The sequence below is a fragment of the Takifugu flavidus genome, chromosome 7, assembly GCF_003711565.1.
Source record: "Takifugu flavidus isolate HTHZ2018 chromosome 7, ASM371156v2, whole genome shotgun sequence".
NCBI lineage: Eukaryota > Metazoa > Chordata > Actinopteri > Tetraodontiformes > Tetraodontidae > Takifugu > Takifugu flavidus.
Window position 1 is genome coordinate 7,919,508 of NC_079526.1, and position 21,573 is coordinate 7,941,080.

Genomic DNA, 21,573 nt, shown 5'->3' on the forward strand with positions numbered 1-21,573 from the left:
CCTCTGTACTGGCCAAGCCGGAGCCGTCTCAGTTATACCAGATTTACATAGAAAACTAATCGACCTCATGCAGAGAGGCCACCAGCACAGCTGCCGGTAGTGAACAGCAACACAAAATAATCCCTGAGCTGTGGCTTTCAAAGAATTTGCTCAATACCCCAAACATGACAGGATTCCCTGCTGGATTAAGTGTGACTCCAGCATTCCATTGAGAAAATATAAATAATGCTCAAGAAAATTCCTTTAGTGATTCTAAAAGACACTCACTTGTGTCATATTAACAATTTTGCTAACCGGTTGTGAAGGATAATCAGGGTTGCTTGTGAAATTATTTGAATTAGGATTACATAGGTGTAAATGCCCAATCACTGACCACACATTGCCAATTATCCTGATCATTAAAGGCTTTTTAAAGAGCTAATGACCATCAAACTGGCCCTCTGATGCTTTCTTTAATCGTCACAGTAATGCCGGAGTGACATCACTGTTGATGGTGTGAAGTGCTGTGTTCCAGCTGAGCTCTTCATCTGTTGACAGGAGGTTCCATGTGGACGCTTTTCTCTCTGCAGCTCAGTGGGAACTCGACAACCCAAATAAGGAGATCAGTTCGAGGGAGCCGGTGGAGCGGCCAAACCAGACCTTTGGACGGGCAGCGCGATAGGCTGGCGTGTCTGAGGGAGATGAAGTGGACGCAGAGTGGCGAGTGATGGAGGAACGGACAGAGCGACAGAGAGGATGAAATGATGGAGGGAGGGGTGAGAACATGGGAGGAGAGGGGTGAGCAGAGACTGGAGTCAGGTTCTGTTTAAATAACTACCCATATAGGGCTCAGCTCTCCATCTCTGCCTCTCCTCCGTTCTTCTTCCGTCTCTCTGAGCTGTGCTGCAGGACTCTCTGCTCGTCTCCACCCGACCGGAGACACAGACGCGCCACGTTCAAGCTACGCTTTCCCATCTCAGAGACGGCTAATCCAGCACAAAGTAACCACCATGGAGGCCATCAAGAAGAAGATGCAGATGCTGAAACTGGACAAGGAGAACGCCATCGACCGGGCAGAGCAGGCGGAGACTGACAAGAAGGCGGCAGAGGACAAATGCAAACAGGTGGGAAGGGAAGAGGCCTCTCACAGACGACAAGATAGAGTTTATCATCAGAAATAAGTTAGGAGGTTCGGAGACGATAACAAACATGAGTAAAACTGCAATTTGGTCCAAGATGGGAGTGTTTCAATTGTTCCCAGCTGCTCAATTACTGCTGGACTGAATAATACAAAATGAAGGATCCCTGTGCGGCTTGAATGCAACACAGTGTTACTTAAAAAAAGGGTCGTTTCCAGGATCCATCTGAGTGTGTGAATGATGTGTTTAATATGTTTATCTAACATGGGAGAGGACACGCTCAGGCAAATGGGACATATAGATGTGAGGTTTATCACACCCGCCCGGAGGTGTGAAGATAACGGCTGTATTTTTAGAGGACAGAGAGGAATTTAAATGGATTAGTAGGGGTACTTAAGCGAGGGGGACACTGATTAGGAGGAACATTTTACAGTTATCACAGAAGGGGTGGGGGTGGGGCTAGACAGCACTGTTCACTATGTTTCTGACAGTATCAGCTCTACTCTACTCTACTCTGCTCTGCTCATGTTCATGAAATGTGTGTTCCACTGGGGAAATAGTTCCTTCTACCTGGGGCTACTTCTTTTGGTACCAGCTCCGGTTTCCAAAATCGGCGCCGGCTACAAAGCGAGGCAGACGCATTGCAGACACTGATTGGTTGAGAGGATCGTCGCAGCGTCATCAACAGTTGCCCTGCGTGGAGTAAACAGAGCAGCACACTTCTGCTGCCTCCACTCTCTTCTGCCGTGACAAACAGACACATACCAAGAATCCAATATGCTAGCCTGTCGACGGCCTCCATTGTTTGTCTGCTTTTGTTTCTTGTTTGGGCTTTAGGTACTATTGCTGCTGTGGAAACGCCCCCCCCCCCCCCAAAAAAAAGAAACAAATAAAAAAGAATAATACTGGCTCCCAAAAGTGAGTATTTTAGAGTAGAGCCGATAATGTCAGTGGAAACGTGGCACGAGGCAACACTGTTAAAGTTCCCCAAATGTTCCCAAATTAAACTCACTTACTCACTAAAACAGAACAGAATGTTCTCTATATTTGTAACAAACATTCCCTGTTTTTGTTTTAAATACAAACTAGAGTCCAAGTGTAATGAATTTAGAATACTTTGAAATAAAAGAACATGTTTCCGCTCACATAGGTACCACAGCACTATTGTGCGTCATTATAAAGCATATGTTGTGTAAACTGTAACTGTAACGGCTCTTCCTTCAATCATGGGATGTTTTCCCTCAGTCTGGCTGACAGCAGACCGGCTGTTGGACTCCTGGCATCATTAGTTAGCTGAGGTGACTGTTTCTGCTGCCTTACTTCACCCCTTCAGGTGTTTCTTAGGTTGTCCTCTGGAGGTGTGTTTCCATGATGTCACTCAGCAGCCTATTTTCCTCATCGTTATCATTCGACGTTTGCATTCTTGCCGTCAGCGAGACCTTCGGTGGACTCCAGCAGCTACTCTCCACCTTCCAGCTCAGTTCCAGTTGCTCTCTTTCCCTCTCTTTTAGCCTCTTCCAGAGGCTATTATCAGAGGCTACGGTTGGGAGGAGGAACACGGTCATGAACCCACGCGGCTCCCATTCTTGTGGCTCTGTTGGAGTATGTGATCATGGGAAATCTGGCCCTCCAATTACAGCACATGATGTTCAGATGTTCTCTGTTCCAGTCAACACAAAAGGAACGTTGCCCCCCATCTGTTACGCTTTGTGTCTTTTTCTGCAGTGACCGAGAGTTTAATGAAGCCCTAATTAAATCCGCAACCTCCTCTATAACCCTCACAATCACTCTGCCAACAAGATCCCTGTGATGTCCAAATACTGTCTGGACTCTTTTAGTGCCTGTGTGGATCCCGACCGTCCAGCTGAGTGGTGCTCAGTCGTACCTCTGTTCTTTTAGAACTTTCTGTATAATTGAACAGAGAATACGGGCAGAAACAGAACAACATCAGATTAGACAGAAGCAAGTAAATGCAACAGTTGTCAGGCCAAGTCAGAGCTGAACCGTGAGTTCAGAAGGTTAACTGTCTCTCCTGTGTAGCTGGAAGAGGAGCTGCTCGACCTCCAGAAGAAGATGAAGCAGACGGAGGATGAACTGGACAAATTTTCTGAGGGCCTGAAAGACGCCCAGGAGAAACTGGAACTGTCAGAGAAGACGGCTGCAGACGTGAGTGAGAGAACACACGTGTGCAGTACACGAAACACACGGGGGAAGTGTGTGTGTGTGTGTGTGTGTGTGTGTGTGTGGGAGGGGGGGGCAGCTATGAACAATGATAAGGGGGGAAAAGAGTCAGCCTGCACATTAAAAATACGTTTACACCGTTGATCTTTAAAGCCCTATAAACGCTGACGAGTGGCTAAAAGGCTCTCGACCAGGAGGACTTGGTGCACTTTGATCCACGGAGAAGAGTTTGCAGAACTAATCGTTACATTCCTCTGCAACCACTGAAACATGGATGAATCGAGCGTGACACACACACACACACACACACACACACACACACACACACACACACACACGGTAGTTGTTATGTAGATATATTGATCTGGCGCAGGTTTGTGACTTGAGAGGATGAAACTTTGTAGCACTGAACTCCAGAGACTGGACTAAAGGTGGTGGGTGTCCATGAGGAGGTAAATCTCTTCCAGCTGGCTCCAAGATGTGTTCTTGTTTGAGGCAGCAGGAGGATTTCCCAAGGAAATGCTGTGCTGTAGTACACCCAAAGACAAAGGAAGTGTGTGACACAGAGACAGAGCCCGATTATCTGCAGCTTCACCTGCAAAATGGGCCATCGGGGACTGGAACAAATCTGCCAACAGACGTTCTCAGTTGAGTTTGGATGGGAGAAATTGAACTGTTTGGCCTGGGAGACTTGTAACATAGATGGCAAGTTGATATGGACTCGTCCAGCTTTCACTTCCATACATTCCTGTCCACATGTCACTTATTAGAGGCAGCAGTCAAGTCATTATGCATAGAAATTCTCACAGAGGGCACAACCAGAGTGGCGGGGGCTGGGAAAACACCCCAACGGGAAATTAGCTGTGATTCGCTGAAACTATAGTCCCAGAACCCGTGATGGCCGTGGGTCATTCTGATATCACGGAGCTAACGGTCAGCCAGAGGAGGCGCTGAGAGGGAAAGATGGTGGCAGCACGGAGGCGGCGGCAGATCCATTCATCCGTGACAGTTACTGTTTTATGGGGAAAAGTGGAGCGAGAGGGAAACCAGGCAAAGAAAGCAGAGCGGGCAGGGAGGGGGGCGCACTGGTATTTCAGGAATGCAGTTCAGGCAAACACAAAGCCCCCCCCCCCCCCCCCCTCACACTCCTGGGTCTAATGAAATCAATGCAGGCCAACGTTCCCTGTAAGGCCACATCAGACCGAGACACTCGCACACTTGACCAGGGAACGGCGGAGGTTGATCCTCCAGGAGCATCAGCCCTGCTGAACTTGAACTGACCTGGAGTCTGCTGGGCTCCACCAGTGTGTGAACAGGAAGGAACGAGGGCAAACTCGGGCACCGTGACAGATTAATCCAAGGATACACTCATCGCACGCGTCTCGTGTGGTTGGAGCGCGAGAGGCCAGATCTGTTTCTTAGTTTAGTGCGAAGATGTTTATGTGTGCAGCTTTGAACAAAAAAACACACAATTTTTAGTCATTGAGAGGACGTGGGGGGGGGGGGGTTGCTACTGGAAGACAATATAATACACTTACACATGTAAAATGAGTTCTAATCTGAACAAAAATATGCAAATACTTTGTTAATTTGAGAGGATTTACCTAAACCAGCTGTGCAGCAGGTTATTGGGGCTCGACCAGAGGCGGATTTGAACACGTTTGAGATTGAGCGTTCGGCCCAGGATTTGTAGAAAATACTGAAAAAAATATGTACTTCAGCTCCTTTAGTTCCTCCAGACACATGGAGGAACCTTCCGTCTGGCTTTACTCCATGTCAAAGCCAATGCAGGAGCTTCCGTGATTGTTTTTCCAGAAAGCCATCACTAGCTGGGGTGTGTGAAGGTGAGAGGGGGTCAGATCACTGGGCAGCAAAGGTCTTTCAGATCTGGATTCACTAAATTTGAGTAACGGGAGAAACACTGATTATCAGATGGTGTCATTATTGGTCCACAGTACAGGGGTCTGCTGAAAAGACCAGCAGGAAAATGGAACACAGGAAATAAAATTTCCTGGAAATGTTGGTGGAAAACTGGGCTAGCATCAGATGCTATTCGATGCTATTTAAAGAGAGAAATAAGATGGCCGCCACTTTCCTCCCGCTGGATAAACTTGAAAAAAATCCAAGATTTTTATTTTTATTTTTTAAATCAAGGTGTGGCTACTCCTGTGTGCTAACAGCACGAAGTGGTCGAAGTTGAACGTTAGTGTGTTGCACCTTTACAGGAAATGACAGTAATTCATCCCGACTCCTCATTTTTCTTCTGGAAGTCCAGCAGTGATCACATCAGTCACACGGATCAGCTTTAACACACACACACACACACACACACGCACGCACGCACGCACACACACACGCACACACACACACACACACACACACACACACACACACACACACACAGGCCCCGCCTCCTCTGACCTCATCGTCCCAATCATCTCTGTCCTCCTCCGGCGCAGTCTGCCGCTCTCTGCTCTCCTCAGCGCGCAGCAGCTCCTTAATCCTCCTCCTCGGATTGTCCGGACCAAAACTGCAACATTCCTGAGGACGATCCTTCGTTCCTGCTCATCCACTTTTTTACGCGCCGCTCGCAGAACACCTGGACACCGAGATCTCGTTGTTATCTAACTTTCCGTTGCACTTCATCGAGCTCTCCACGTTCCCTCTTCCGTCGGATACCTTCAGAATCAACGTTTAAAGTCTTATTTTTCAACTTATTTGTATTTTTAAACATCCTGAGCAGAGCAGACGAGCAGGGGCCACTATCTCACCTCTCTGCACGGCCAACTTACTAATAGTCTTAACTCTTTTTACCCCAAGTGCATCTTAAATTAAGTCAGAAACAGTGAAGAATGGCAAGTGTGAACTCTCTGGATGCTGTGAAGAGGAAGATTCAGACTTTGCAGCAGCAGGCCGACGACGCGGAGGACCGGGCCCAGGTCTTACAGAGACAGCTGGACAGTGAACGGGAGCTCCGGGAGAAAGTGAGACAATCAAACCTTTATTATCAGCGCCCTCTCTTTTATCTCTTATTTGCCCCCAGCCCTGCCTAACGGTGCCGCTGCGCCGTCGCCGCTGCGCGCCCGGCTGATGCTTTTCTCACGCTGTTAAACAAACTCCAACTGCCTCTTCTCATTGATTCGCTGTCGGCCGCGATGGTGCCACAATGCAAGGCGTTGGTCAATAGAGAGAGAGAAAAAAAGTTTGGATTCGTGCACTTTTATGCGCATGCTCGTGCGGCCCGGCCGCCGAGGAAGCTTCGCGGAAGGCTGCGCACCACGTCGACAGCTCGCAGGCCGTTGTGCAAAATCGAATTCACAAATGAGAGGACTCAGATGACGTCTTATTAACACCAAAGACGTGAATCGATTATTGATCTGAGATCTGGTTCAGGGCGAGTGGAGGATGTACGGCCGCTCCCATCCAGTGACACCCATGTTGAGACCCTCTTGGAGGTCACATGATAGATAGATAGATAGATAGATAGATGGATGGATGGATGGATGGATGGATGGATGGATAGATAGATAGATAGATAGATAGATAGATAGATAGATAGATAGATAGATAGATAGATAGATAGATAGATGGATGCATGTGTGCCGCCCTATTTTTCCATGCCTGGAAAGTAAAGGGCACCATGGCTCCAAACCATGCCTACTCTGTTATTAAGCATTCAAAGGAGCCGCTGGTGGGAAAAGAAAGTCTATCTTGAGCCTTCAACGCTTCCACAGTCGGAGACGTTTCATCACATCCAGGTGTTTACATTTGAGCCTGTCCGCAGGAGCCCTGAAATCAGCCAGATGTTGTCCTCTGAAGCTGACACCACCGAAAAGGTCGGCGTCACCTGCTGACTCTGGGCTGTGAAAATAGAAAACTAGCGCAGGGTTAGGCAAGAGCCCGAGTTTATTGCAGATGTTGGGCCATATACTTTACATAGGAGCGTTTTAATGGCGGGCCGAGGCTGAAGGTGAGAGGGAGCAGAAGGTGTGGCTGGACAGATACCAGGACAGGAGTAGCAGGCGGACCTGCCTGCTTATTAGATAGCAAAGCATTATTTTAATATGACAGTTGGTCGATTGTTGGGCTCCCAAAAATTAGCATGTCCACGCTAGGCTGTTATATTAGCGTTAGCGTTGTGGTCATTGGGCTTCCGAGGCTTCGCAACTATGTTTGGTCTTCGCAGCAGACACGTGGATCTATTCCAGGGATAATTGAATTGTGTGGATATTTTAGGCAGTCACCTCTCACTGTGCACTGTAATGGTGCAGTTAGCGGTTAAATATTGTGTTTGATAGCGATCAAATTCAGTTGGGTTTTGCTTTACAGTCATCTGTTTGTGCTTTTAAGCAGTGAGTTATTGGATTTAGGGTTTGAGTTGATAATTATGGCAGCTGTAAATCCACATTTTCACACAGTTTCAGCGATATTAACCTTTCCCACCCGTAAATATCCGCATTATTCTTATGGCAGGTGAAGACAAATAGCTCAGTAAACACCTGAACAGCAGCTTAAATTAGCTAACTGGTTAAAAAGGTGGAATACTTTTATTTGTTTAGTCCTGTGCAAACCAGCCCTTCCACATGCCAGCGTTCCAGACGGGCTCGGCGTGCTGCCATGTGTGAATGATTAAGGCAACCTGAAGTTGTTCTCCGGCACAGAGACTCTGACGGGAGATCAAAACAAGACCGTCGCTTTTGTTACAGCCATGAATCACTGTTAGAAAATGTGGAGGAAGTAACGATACAGTCATTTTTATTACAGACGGGACGCTGCCTCTGGCTAAAGAGAGCAGTGAAGCTTGTTGCCGCGGCTTGGATGTGTTTCCTGTAGGCTTTTTTAGTGATTACGCCATGGTGAGGGTTTGCTGGTTTACACTTACAGTTGCTTTGATTGTCAGAGCCACGGTTACATCACATGACACACTGATCCCAATCAAAGCCCAGAGAAACGCGGAACTGACTAAAACTTCCTGTGAGGTGTCGTCTCATTGTGCTCGCCGGCCACGCCCCTCAGTGCCCCTCCCAGGATGTCCCCTGCTCTGGTTCAGCGTTTCCTTTCGTTCTACTCCCAGCACTTCCTGTTCCTGAGCTCCAGCGCCGATCAACAGGAAGATTAGCGTGTGTGTGTGTGTGTGTGTGTGTGTATGTGTGTGTGGGTTCTAAACTTCATTTAGGAGACGGCCAGACCTTGAACAGGTTTTCAGGCCTTCATCCGTGACAGGAGAAATCAAACATCTCACGAGCTGCTTCTTTCTAGCTGTAGCCACTCACGTTCCAACCGTCTGGTCGGCTAAACAGCACCGCAGGTGTGACAGAAATCGCTGCTGCGGTGGGCGGGATTTACGCTGGGCCTCTGTGAAAAGAGCCACTTCCTGGTTTTGTATTTTCTTTGGACTCGCTCGGAGTAGCTCGACTTTCCAAATATATTTGCCACATGTTGATACGTTTCTGCGGCGTCGACATTCCGGAGAAATCTCCCACATCTCGGCGGTCTGTGGCTCGCTGATTATGTAGGCCAAGGCTGCGGGTTAGACTCCAAGTAACATACATTTGCACACGCTGCGCTAGAATACCAACCCATAGGTCATTAAATGGCTTTTAGAGAAAGGAAATGATTTCTTTGGCTGAAGAGTTTATTGCAAAATGTGTTTGATTACCTTAAAATCACAAGGAGTCTGCGTTTGTTTTAGCACTTCTGGATGTGTGAAAGTGTTAGCATGTGCGCGCTAGTTTGACAAAGTAGGAGTTGTATTCATCTCATGTTCTCATGTTTGTCAATTTAAAGTGTTTTAATTTAAAGTGAAAAACAGAATAAACACCTCCGATGACCATGAGACCAGACAATAACATCGCTACCTTTTCATCGTCTGAGCAAGAGACTGAAACCAGCCCAACTCTTAGTTATTCTGTCTATTATATTTAGCACACACACTTGACTGAAGTGAGCAGGAATAACTTCCCCTGACAGCCATCAGCAAACGCAGCTCATTAGCCCACTGACCTGAATCATCCAGCAATTAGATCTGTCCTTCATTTCTCCTTGATCCAGTAGGAACACTCAGGTATCTTAGTCTCAGTCCGGCTGTGCTGCACCTGAAGGCTGCTTATGTCATGTTAGCGGAAAATCACGCCTCAGTCACAAGATTGCCGACTGTGTCGTGTCCAGACCATCTTGAGAACAGCCAGGCAGCCCCGACTCTGAATGTTTTCACTCTATTTATGAGCTTTAGGCGACGTTAGCGCCACTGGGATCTGTTAAAATGGCTAACTCACATCAGGGTGACGCGTTAGGTTCATTTTGGAGGCCTAAATATACCAGCACTGAGCAAAGTTTGATGTATTTGTGTTTGATGTATGCTAACTGCGTCATCCATTGATATCGATCCTTCAATAGTAAAAGGATGTTTGTGGGGAAATATTAAACCATCCAACTAAACCTGATTACTTCCTCCTCCTTACAAGTAGCCAGCTGTCGACGTAGAAACCACGGGTGTTACACGGGTGTTACATATTAAGCTAGCTCGATAAGGCTGCTACCTGTCATCTGGTATCTTTTGCATATGTGTGTGTGTGTGTGTGTGTGTGTCTGTCTGTCTGCATGTTCGCTGTTACAATCTTCCTGATACTAGACCACAAACATTTCCCATAGTTTGTTTTACCATATAAGGCTTCCTGCGTCTCGGCTATCCGGAGAATACAAAGTGGCGGCTAAAGGAAGAGAATACCAAAAGACAAAACCATCAAAGGGGGGAAGCAAAACGTTGTTTGGCAGCCGACTTCCTGTCATTTCAGTCAAAGATCCTCATCAGTGAGGGAACGGTTCTTGTCTTGAGTAAAGGAGCTCTGGTGTTTGACCTCCTCCAGCTCCGTTCAGCGGTTACAGGAAAGGCAACAGTCCGGACACGGCTGAGTGGATTAGAGGCATGAACACACAAGCGTGTTCCTGGGCGAGAGGCCGTGACTCCATATTAGCCAATTCTGCCTCGTGATTGAAAATATGTGACAGCAGATAAGACGCAGGAGGCTGGAATGCCCACACAGCCACGGCAGAGCTCTGTTACCTCTGTGTTTCTGTGCCCGTGCTTGACAACAAACCTTTGAATGGGAAGGAAACGAGTTCCAATTATGTTTGAATGGGGCCGACCGAGAGAGTGAGAATGACTGTTTTCTCTGTGTTTGTGCATGACAGCACTTCATGTGGCAGCGTAGCCGACCCAGGCCGCATGAATAGCATGTTTGTCTGCATGAAGGTGGCATTCTTGGCTGCACGTTACCTCACCAGGGCTGAGGAAGCACCAATATCTGATCCTGCAGCTCCGCTCTGCCTCTGGCAGACGAGTGGGAGAGTTCAGGACGGCTCATCGAGTCACTTTCATTCATTCTCTCACTCCTCAACGTGTTTTCCTTTTATCGAGCACCTCTGCGTTAGCACACACTTCCTGTCTCGCGTCGAGCGGTCTCCCCCGGCAACCCAACGGCTGCAGAAGGGCAGGACCTGTGAGAGAGGCAGATGCAGACTCAACCGGGGGGGGCGGGGGTGGAAAGAATGACGAGTCAGCGGGCTCAGCGGGCCGGCTGACGAGTGGGAGAACATGGCAAATATGAAAAAGAGAACCGGCCAATGCTGCCAACGGGCAGGAAAACATGCTTTCATTTCCCCAAACAGTCGGTCTGTGACCGGCGCAGCAGCTTTTCTGTCTGTGTCCCGGCCAACGGCAGCACTGACGCTCACCTGCCTGCAGCTGGTGACGCCACAGAGCCGGGCCTGTTGGTCTTCGACCTTGCTGCTCCTCCGTATGTGGTCTCATAGGCTTTTGTTTGTATGGAAACTGCCCGTTTGTCAGTCTGGAAGGTCTCCCCGGGGGGGTGGAGGGTCCACAGGAAATGCCTGAGCAGCTGCCTGTTTGCTCTCTCCTTCCTCCGTCTGTTGCGTTCACCACAGCCGGTGGGAAGAGTCCCAATTATCCTTCCCGAGATGCCCCAGATCCGCATTTGCCGGAAATTGAGTTTTTGTGAACGCTCCATTCAGAAAGTCTTCAGATATTAAAGGGATGATGTTCCCTCAGCAGTTAGCCACGTTAGGAAGGAGAGTTTTATTACCAGTCGGCCCCGCTCGTATCCAGGAGCCTCCTGGGACCTCCTGCTGCGTTCCTTTCACCCATTTTTCATCAGCTATTGATCTGAGAGACGGGAGGGAAGGTACGACAGTGGTGCCCGGACACATGGAAGTCATTTTTAGTCTTTTTTATGGATTCAGCAGGATTAGAAAGCGCTTAGGAACAAAGGCTGGGATCTGTGACACGGCTAAATATCCTCCCAAAGACGCAGCGGATCAAAATTAATGCTCTGAAATATTAGAATACTGTGAGAACAGCATGGATACCAGATATGAGCTCACTGGGATGGAAATAACGACTTTAAGGAGGCTTCAAGATTAAAAAAAGCAGTAAAAAGGGAATTTTGCTGCTGGTGCTCAATTATAGTATTTAATGTTGTTGTTGTTTTTCAATAACAAGCAGGCCGTGAAACCTTTGCATCCTTTATTTTGTGAAAGCTGGAACGACTGTTTGACTGTTGGTGAAGCAGAAGTTCTTTTAAACTCGTGTTGAGTCAGAACGAAGACAAAAGCTCAAAGATGGTTTTAAATGAGCTTTTTCTGATGTTTCAAGACGAGCAACTTGGACCCTTGCGAGAGGCTCGTGGCCATAAAGCTTTATCTCATCCTCGAAGGTTTACGTTGCTATGGCGACCTCGCCACGAACGCTACAGTTTGAGATGTCGCAACACTTGGGAAGAACAGTATAGATTTCATGTTGCATTTTGCTTTCTGGCTGGATGAAGGCTTCTTTGGTTCTGCTCTTCCTCAGGCGGAGGGTGAAGTGGCGGCTCTGAACCGTCGCATCCAGCTGGTGGAGGAGGAACTGGACCGGGCTCAGGAGCGGCTGGCCGTGGCGCTGCAGAAGCTGGAGGAGGCGGAGAAGGCCGCGGACGAGAGCGAGAGGTGGGCTCCAGGCCCGGTTCCTGTAACCAGCAGGGTTCTTGGATCGGTCTGAAACCCCTGTTTGACCCACAGAGGCATGAAGGTGATCGAGAACCGCGCGATGAAGGACGAGGAGAAGATGGAGATCCAGGAGATGCAGCTGAAGGAGGCCAAACACATCGCAGAGGAGGCCGACCGTAAATACGAGGAGGTCAGAGCCAGACAGAAGTGGTTTGGGGGGGGGGTCGTTGTCCATCCTGAAGTTTGATTCATTTTTGGGGGTTTCAGGTGGCTCGGAAGCTGGTGATCCTGGAGGGGGAGCTGGAGCGGGCCGAGGAGAGGGCCGAGCTGTCGGAATGGTAAAAGCAGCAGAACCACAGACACAAACAGGTGACCCGACAGTTGCGGTAAAACCGTGTGGGCTTCTCTGCGCAGCAAAGCCAGCGACCTGGAGGAGGAGCTGAAGAACGTGACCAACAACCTGAAGTCTCTAGAGGCCCAGGCCGAGAAGGTGAGCAGCCTGGTCCGGCCTGATCCAGGAGCAGGAGGCGCTTTGCATCCTCCCATTTTAGATTTAAATACGTTTAATTTAAATTAGCAATAATTTAATAGGCAAATGTTCAGCAGCTGACTGTATCCAGTTTACAGCGAACGCGCGTGCCGGAGCCAAAGGGGTTCGTTTTTATTAAGAATTACTTTATAATAAACGTAGAAAAGAATATTCTGCAAAAGTTTAGAGACATAAATGAATAATATACAGAGGTTTTGATTATTTTACCTCTGTGTTTTTAGTTAGGAAGAAATCTAGTGAAGAAATAGACAGAATTATGTTTCTTCTTCTATTGTAGTTTATTTGGGATTCCAATATTTCTATTTCCAGATATTGAAATATAATAAATGCGTCTTATATTTCATCAATTCTTTTAAGGCTTTTACTCATATTTGTGTTGGTTGTGGTTGTTTATGATGTGTTCAAGACCCTGAAAAAAAATGGGTCAAAACAAAGGGTTGCTTTTGTGATGGCCATATTTTCTGCATAAATACTCCACCACAGTGCACACACGCACAGACGTGCGCGCTCACACACTCGTCTCCTCTTTCCTGTATCCTGTCATTTGAGCTGTCCTGGAGGCGGGAGGGAAACCACATATCCAAAGTATTGTTTCATGGGACCAGCAGTGTAATTGAGCAACACCAGACCTCCTGAAGATGCAGCCATTTCTTGTCACCGTGCATGAATAACGAGATGTTTTTAACACTTTCAAGCTGCTTTTTTTAATCCAAAGGTTCAGCCGAGGTCAGAATTTTCTCTTGTTTTCAGCAAAACATTCCTCCAAATTTGAGATTATGTTCCAAAAACCTTAGACAGCATTTGAATTTGCTACTCTGGCCCATCGTGGTTGGCATCACACGGGACATTCCTGACGTTCTCAGCCTCACCTCTTCATGCCTCCTGGAACCATCACGAGTGTATTTGGGTCACCCATAATTAATCGAAAGTGTGTGTCCGGGCTTAAGTGGTTTCTCTGTGTTTCTGTCAACAGTACTCAGAAAAAGAGGACAAATACGAGGAGGAGATCAAAATCTTGACTGACAAACTGAAGGAGGTAACAAAAAAACCCAACATTTCAGCAAAAACTGGGTGGAGTTTAGATTTGTTATCAAATTAGGATTTATGGTTTTGGCTGGCTGACATAGCATTTATTGTATTTCGAATTCATTGGATTCACTGGCGTGTGTGTGTGTGTCCTTCAGGCTGAAACCCGTGCAGAGTTTGCAGAAAGGACAGTGACCAAACTGGAAAAGTCCATCGACGATCTGGAAGGTATGAGCTCAGACTCGCTGCCGTTTCAGATTTGAACTCAGCCGTCTGGGTAAAACAGCATTTTGTGAATTAGCGGGCAACATTTTTTCCAGGCTGACATACTGACAGATAAAATAAGCAAAGCGCCACAGATGATGCCATTTTCTGGCCACTAATCCCGACCTTTTTAAATATTTGGCCATGGTTAGCCACAGTTTGTAACTGTTGAAAATTGTCTGTTCCTTTTTTTATATACAAAAGCTTTAAGTTAACAGAAGTTGTACAGTTTTAGGGAGGAAATTGATTCAATCTTTGCTGAAGCATTCATCCGTCTTCTTGTTTACAACCATGAATTTAACTCATTACATCAGTCTAGAGAGTTTTGGTGTAAATAGCACCATCTGCTGGACTCATTATGAACTGCAGCACCGATTGTCTTCACCCGCTTATCCTTCAGCACAATGCTACAAAATAACCCTTCATGGTTTCTCTGGAAAATAAAAGTTCTGGTTGGGATTTAATAGATTTTTTTAATTCAAAACAACAGCTTTTCAGCCATGCTGGGACAGAGAACAGGCAGATTTGTTTATTGTAACTTTTCATTTAAATCCTCAAATTCTTAATCTCATCCGTCTGCAGGTAAAAGTGACACATTTCTTCCTCTAAGTCTTCTCACCTCTATGTGTTTTGTTTTCTCCTCTCTCTCCTGTCTTTTCTCTCCACCTGTCCCATGTTCTTGTCCTGCTTTTGTGTCGCTGCTGCTCTTGATGCCTGCCTGCACTTCCTGTTGACCTCTGACCTGCAGATGAGTTATATGCTCAGAAGCTCAAGTACAAGGCCATTAGCGAGGAGCTGGACCATGCACTCAATGACATGACCTCTCTGTAGATGTCCTGTCGCTCGCTTATCCGTCCTGCTTGTTTCAGACCTCGTGTTTTCCTCCTTCCCATCTTCCCATGCTGCCAGCAAATCATTAAAAATGTTTCTTTGCTATTAGATGGCTGTTTGTCTCCTTTTTTGTTTTTCAAATATACTGTACAGTGTAGCAGATCATTTATAGTGTTCCTCAGGTTTACTGCTGAGTAATTTCTCATGTTGTCGATGTATTTTTGTGCATCTAATTATCAAGTGAGTGTGAACCAAGGTGAGAGTCTTATTTTGGCTTGGTGTGAATACAGCACTGTTTCTGTTGGGCTTTTAAAACACACTTTTTGTTACAGACTTAACATTTTCATAAATTCTGACAGAATAATCTTCACACAATCACTAACATGCAGAGAACAACAAGGCACGTTTAGATTCTTAAGGCACTGAGATGCAGTTGGGTATTTTTGCATGAATGTTGGCACATTCGTTCAGGAAACTCTGTAATGGAGGCCGCCTGGCTGCTAATGAAAGGATTTGTGAGTGTGACATCAGCAGAAATATGAGCTGCTGGTCAAGGCTTCACTGTCTTCTTTCTCTTCTTCTCTCCAGAGAAACTATCATCTGCCAAAGAGGAGAATCTGGGCATGCATCAAGTCCTGGACCAGACCCTGCTGGAACTAAACAGCTTATAAACACACATGGAGCAAACTGGAGAGGATGACGCCGCAACATTCCTTCGATGCCCAGTCCAAATTCTGAGCTGTAAAATCTCTGTTTCCCTGGTAAAGGGAAATTAACTTAATGCTTGTCCCGTTATGTTTTCATTTTCTTGAGCACGACTTTTGGTTGTTTTCTTTTTTTTCCTTTTCTTTTTTTAAAGATGGGAAGGTATTTTCAACATTTTGCTTCTTTTTTTAATCACCTGCTATAAAAGTGCAGAAATTTACCCCAGATTGTTTTTGTCCCTTTATTCCTGAAGACCTGGTAATTAAAGAAACCGGAGATTCGGTCACTGAACAACTTAAACAGGCCCAGTTTTACAGTTTCTGTGTTCAGACACGAGGCTTTGCTCTTATTTTATTTTAACACGTACTATGTGGATTGAACAGCATTGATCTTTACTTTGTCCTAATTAAGTCTCTAAACTGGTGAATGAACCTTTATTTTATTTTATTTTTTGGATTGCTACTTACCACAGTAAGATGTTACAAGTTGACTCAGTAATTCTGTTGTGTTCACTGGACACGTGTCCTGATGGGAATTTTCATTGATTTTCATTTACACTTGTGCTGCTCAGTTTCACATGTGCTCTCAAGTTTCTGAAAAAAAGTAGTCTTCAGTTTATCACAAAGCCTGTGTTTTTATTAAAATGCTATTTTTTTGGGGGGACCGGCTGTTTGTGGCAAATATATTGCCAGATCTTCAACACACTCTCCGTCTTTGCCATGATGTAGCCAATATTAATGAGATTTGCCTTATGTTGCATTACAGAAGCGAGCTACACTCACTGAACGCTCTGTCAAGGTTTATTAAACACAGATACTAATTGTATATAGTAGAATAATGTTACAAAGGTGATGATTAGTATTGCTTTCTGTTTTTGGAGGGGGGCATTCTTTCATTCACACCGATTGTTCTGACAGGGCAACACTCAGACCAAAGAACGCACGTGAATTCAGACGAGAAATTGTTCAATTGTTTTATTTTTTTGTTTGTGTTGTTTCATCTCATGACAGGACCAAGAAAAGTGACCAAGATTATTTTGAAACATTTGATTCCACCTCCCCTTTGTCAACTTAATAAATGTTTTACAGAAATCTTGACTCAATTTCTTTATTCCCAGCCTTCAAAATAAAATAAAACTTTAGAGGGATGTGCCCCTTCATTATAACTACGAAAGCATAAGAATATGGATCCTCACCAAGGTCATTTCTCCACATATTGTGGTTTATTCTTGTAGAATAGTATGTACAGTGTATAGACAGTAGTTGCACAACATAGTAAGTTGTGTTTGCTCTAACCTACTTGACCTTTGATCATGGGATCAAAAGGTCAAAGTCCTTCCGGAATCACCAAAATGTCACATAATTCCGGGTGATCGGATAGAATAATCGAACACACCCTGTAATGGACTTCCGGAGCCACGAGGACGGGGAGAACAGACGGCAGAGTTGACCAATGAACGCTCTTCGGAAATGACGTAGCCGTCAGTAGGCAGGGCGGGACTTCCGCTGTAGTAAGCTAACTAATAGCATGGCGAAGACTTACGACTACTTGTTTAAACTTCTTTTAATCGGCGATTCAGGCGTCGGAAAGACCTGCGTCCTTTTCAGGTTTTCAGAGGACGCCTTCAACTCAACGTTTATCTCCACCATAGGTCTGTAAAGTCTGTATTTCCGGTTTTTGTTTATGCTGAAAAGTAGAGCAGAAGCAGCCCATCCCGTCATGCTAATTTGCTGCTAATTTTTCGGGTTAGCATTTAGCCAGTGTTGGGCAGCCAGGAAGCAGCCCCGACCGGCTTTTTAAAGTTTTTGTTCTTATTCAAACAACACATTATATTCAACCGGCTTGTGTAAAAATGATGTGTTTGCCAGCATAATACTTGAGGGAATACGACCTTGCTGTCATCCTGGTTATTAACTAAAGTAAGCAAAGCTAACGAGGGAGATTCCTGTCAGCTTTGCTTTAGATTTGACAGCATTCCAGGACTTCGCACCCTGGTTGCCAACAGAGAATGTTCACCGAGGATGAGGATCACTAATTCTTTTGAAATGTCAAATAACAATAACGTTAATAAAAATGCTGGATCGCCTGCAGTGTTGATGGTGCTTGATTTGGGTGGGAACAGTCTGAGAAACATCCATTTTTCTGTGTTTCTGCAGGTATTGACTTCAAGATCAGAACAATAGAGTTAGATGGGAAGAAGATCAAGCTACAGATATGGTATGGTGCCGGGAATTCCTTCTATAAAATGATTCATTTTCACCCCTGTGGCAGATGAAAAGGAAGCGGTGCCATTTATTATCAAAACTGTGGAAATCAGATATAAAGACACCATGTAAAAGGTGTCAAATGGAGGAAATTAAACTTTAAAATATATAAAGCAATATGGAAATTTAAAAAATATGTATGCATACGTAAAACTGGATTGTGTTTTACCTGCATTTATCCTTAGGGGATATTCATGATATTCTAGAGTATTGATATTTTAAAAACTACTAATAATATATTTTCAAGCGTCAACACATGAGAATTGCTTGTATTTGCTGAGTCATGTTAAAGTGTGTAGGATAAAGCTACAGTTCCTTTTTGTCTTCCACTGATACATCAAGGCCCAGTAAATCAGGCGTTGTATAGTTTCATTGAATGTCAAAAGTGTGTTTTTGTAGGGACACAGCAGGACAGGAGAGATTCAGGACCATCACAACAGCTTATTACAGAGGAGCCATGGTGAGGAGCTTTTCTGCTGCAGCATAACGTTAATCCCCAATTCCTTGTGCACCAATTAATAAGAGATAACTCCTCCGTTTAATATGTCGCTGTCTTCTCTGTAGGGGATCATGTTAGTGTATGACATTACCAATGAGAAGTCATTTGACAACATCAAGAACTGGATACGAAATATTGAAGAGGTAACCACATTACAGTACTCGGAATCTTTTAGCGACCTTCCTGAGCTCATCACCAACCGTCCTCTCGCAGCACGCGTCGGCAGACGTGGAAAGGATGATCCTTGGGAACAAATGCGACGTCAATGACAAGCGGCAGGTGTCCAAAGACAGAGGAGAGAAGGTGGCAAAGTGCACTGAGCATCAACAAATGCAAGAAGTGCTTTATTTTGACTTATTCTGTTTTTTAACTCTCCTTTGCTTTTAGCTGGCACTTGACTATGGAATCAAGTTTATGGAGACTAGTGCAAAGGCAAACATCAATGTGGAGGAAGTGAGTGTGTGTTGTTCTTTTTACAGCTGAAGGTTGTGTAAAGTTTGATAACTACATTTACCTTCATTCCTATGGATGCAAAATTTATTAAAGTGACTGAAGTGACCATTTCATGTGTTTTTTCCTACTACCGCCCCCCTTTCAAGTGTTTGCTGAGCCTTTAACTGGAAGCATCACTGGAGGATCGTCTCCGTGTTTGTGATGTTGACGTAGGCGGCGAGAGCTGAGCAGCAGCTGCACAGCTGCTCTCATTTTGTTGCACTTGTAAATATTTCTTGTTTTCCTGTGCAGGCCTTCTTAACTCTGGCCAGGGACATCAAAGCAAAGATGGACAAGAAGTTGGTGAGTACAAATCTGTTTAGGTCTGTTTGAGACATGCGATGTCGTATTTCATCGACCTTTGTTGTTGTTTTAGGAGGGCAACAACCCCCAGGGCAGCAGTCAAGGAGTAAAGATTACGGAGCAGCCCAAGAAGAGCAGTTTCTTCCGCTGCACACTCCTGTGAGGAGACGGGAGCGACGGCATCCACCTTTGCCTTAACTGTGTCCCCCACTGGATGGAACTGGAGCACATGAACTGATCTTTCTTCATCACTTACTCGTCTTCCTCCTCTACTTTCTGATGATTTGTGCTTAATAGGAAAAACAAAGTTTACCAGACTTCCCCTGAAACCTGTGAATGTATCCAGCGTGGCCTCTGTCACAAGCTAAACATGCTACATCTAGAGTCCTACAGTCGTCCCTTAGATTTGCAGTCCCTGAATATTTGATCTCCACAGTATTATCAGTGGGTGATGCTCAACTCACCACCACCACTGACCTCCAAGTGATCCACAATCTTCCTAATTCACACCAAATAACAGGACCTCTGAATGTGTGGTGAAGACACTGACCAGGTTAGGCTTTTAATGGAACCAGTGTGTGTCTGCTCGCTGGTTTCCGACCATGTTACAGCAACGTGTATATACGCATCGTCGATTATGAGTCCACGCGTAACACTGCACAGCCAGAGCATCATACTCGTATCATCGCGTACACTTCCTCTGTTCACGTGTTTCTTGGAAATGATTTAATCGACCGCAACGTTCCACTCGTGCTGCTGCCACGTGTGCTGTGTGATGTGTACGTTGGGGCCCCCCCAGCTCCTAAAAATAGTTTCAACAATTTACCGCTACCTTGAAGACATTCCCGAAAGAGATCAGGCAAAGTTGCTTTCCTCCAGTTCTGGTGTTGTCTTGTTTGTTTCTTAAGTGTCAGTTGCAACATTCCCAGAAAAGCTTTTAGAATCTGCTTGGAAAAACCCTTCTAGACGTGTGTAATTACACCCGCTGCCAGAAGGGGGAGACAAATCGCACGCTGCAGATTGAATTATTCACAAGGTGGCAATGAGGCCGTTGGCTAAACTATATTTGTTATAAAGAGGTGGATTCCTTTCCTACACGCTTACCTCATCCCTTTCCTTTGGATAAGGAAACACTGAGGTGTTTCGAGGCTCTTCCACATGTGCTTTAGCTGTCAAACACCTGAAGCTGAGGCACAACAGGGACGCAGACCATCGAGGAAATACTTATTTTATGCATACATATGTTTATTCCAGTTGTCGGTTCCAATGGGGGAACGTGCACACCACTTTTTCTGGGCCTTGGAGAGGGGCTGTGCTGTAGCAGTATTTATGCAGTGAGAACAACATAGCACCAAATGACAAAGTGCCCTTTGACGTTCTTATCGATAATGCACTTTTCTTTTTTTCTATCTGTTCAAAATGCTTCCTAACTTTTGTTTTGTTACCCGAAAGCCGAGAATATCGATGCACAAGTTTTTCTCGTACCTTGCCTGGGCTTTCTGAAATCATCTGTGCACTGAAACTTCTTTTTTTTTATTATAATGGAAGGTTTTTTCATATTTGCCACACTCCAGTGCCCCATTTAGACGTAAAACTAGATAGAGTTACGCATTCTCTGGCAGTTTGTTGACGTTTGGAGCCCGGATTCACTTGTTTCTGCCTGTCTGTCTTGGCCCAGTATCAACTGAACTATGCATTTTGGGTATCTGGGAAATCACAAAAAAAAGGTGTTTGCACATTTGATCTGAGGAGCTTTATTTGACATTGGAAATGTGCAAAAGATGATTCCTGTTGCTGTTTTTATTTTGGCTCTCTAAATTTAGGCCTCAGCCAGCAGTTCTGATATAAAACTATAGAAGAAGAAGCAGATCACGGCTTCAACTTTAACCTGTGGATTTAAATCATTGACGTGGGTGGACTTCCTGTTTGAAATTGAACGTCTGGTAATGTTCTGCATAAAACTGATTCAACTTCCTCCTCAGCTGTGGGGGGGGGGGGGGGGGGGGCATTTCTGCAACATATTTTTGGCTTTTCAAGTAACTGAATTTGGAATTTCTTAAAATAATGAAGCAATTGTAAATATCTACAATGATTGTTCTCCATAAATCTTATTGATCTGCATCTTTTGTAGATATATTTACGTTTGATGATATATTAAAAAAAAGAAAAAGAAATTCTTTGTGAAAGGTCGTTTTTGTCCACATAAGCAGCAACACATTGGGAGGTGCTGAGGATCAGTCAGGATGAACATTTCAAATAATGCTTCAGTCAGATGATTTAAAACTTGGATTCCTTAACTGTAGAGCTTTGGTCATGGCGGGGGGAAGCGTTTTGCTT

General features: G+C 45.3%; 2 protein-coding genes across 5 annotated transcripts; both read left to right on the forward strand.

The window, feature by feature from the left end:
- Positions 1-718: 718 nt before the first annotated feature.
- On the forward strand, positions 719-16,769 carry tpm4a (tropomyosin 4a). Of its 4 annotated transcripts, none has more exons than XM_057039502.1 (9): positions 719-1,103; positions 3,159-3,284; positions 12,169-12,302; positions 12,375-12,492; positions 12,570-12,640; positions 12,717-12,792; positions 13,826-13,888; positions 14,037-14,106; positions 14,891-15,083. In XM_057039502.1, exons 1-9 carry the CDS (start codon positions 990-992, stop codon positions 14,971-14,973), a joined length of 855 nt encoding a protein of 284 aa, XP_056895482.1. In that variant the 5' UTR covers positions 719-989; the 3' UTR covers positions 14,974-15,083. The 4 variants fall into 4 exon arrangements, with proteins under 4 accessions (XP_056895482.1, XP_056895480.1, XP_056895484.1 ...); XM_057039500.1 differs by lacking the exon at positions 14,891-15,083 and adding an exon at positions 15,562-16,769 and having other exon boundaries at positions 727-1,103; XM_057039504.1 differs by lacking the exons at positions 719-1,103; positions 3,159-3,284 and adding an exon at positions 5,743-6,283.
- A 368-nt stretch (positions 16,770-17,137) lies between these two features.
- On the forward strand, positions 17,138-21,410 carry LOC130529356 (ras-related protein Rab-8A). The gene is made up of 8 exons (XM_057039505.1): positions 17,138-17,329; positions 17,835-17,895; positions 18,342-18,402; positions 18,507-18,584; positions 18,655-18,744; positions 18,829-18,894; positions 19,186-19,236; positions 19,310-21,410. Exons 1-8 carry the CDS (start codon positions 17,206-17,208, stop codon positions 19,397-19,399), a joined length of 621 nt encoding a protein of 206 aa, XP_056895485.1. The 5' UTR covers positions 17,138-17,205; the 3' UTR covers positions 19,400-21,410.
- Positions 21,411-21,573: the final 163 nt, after the last annotated feature.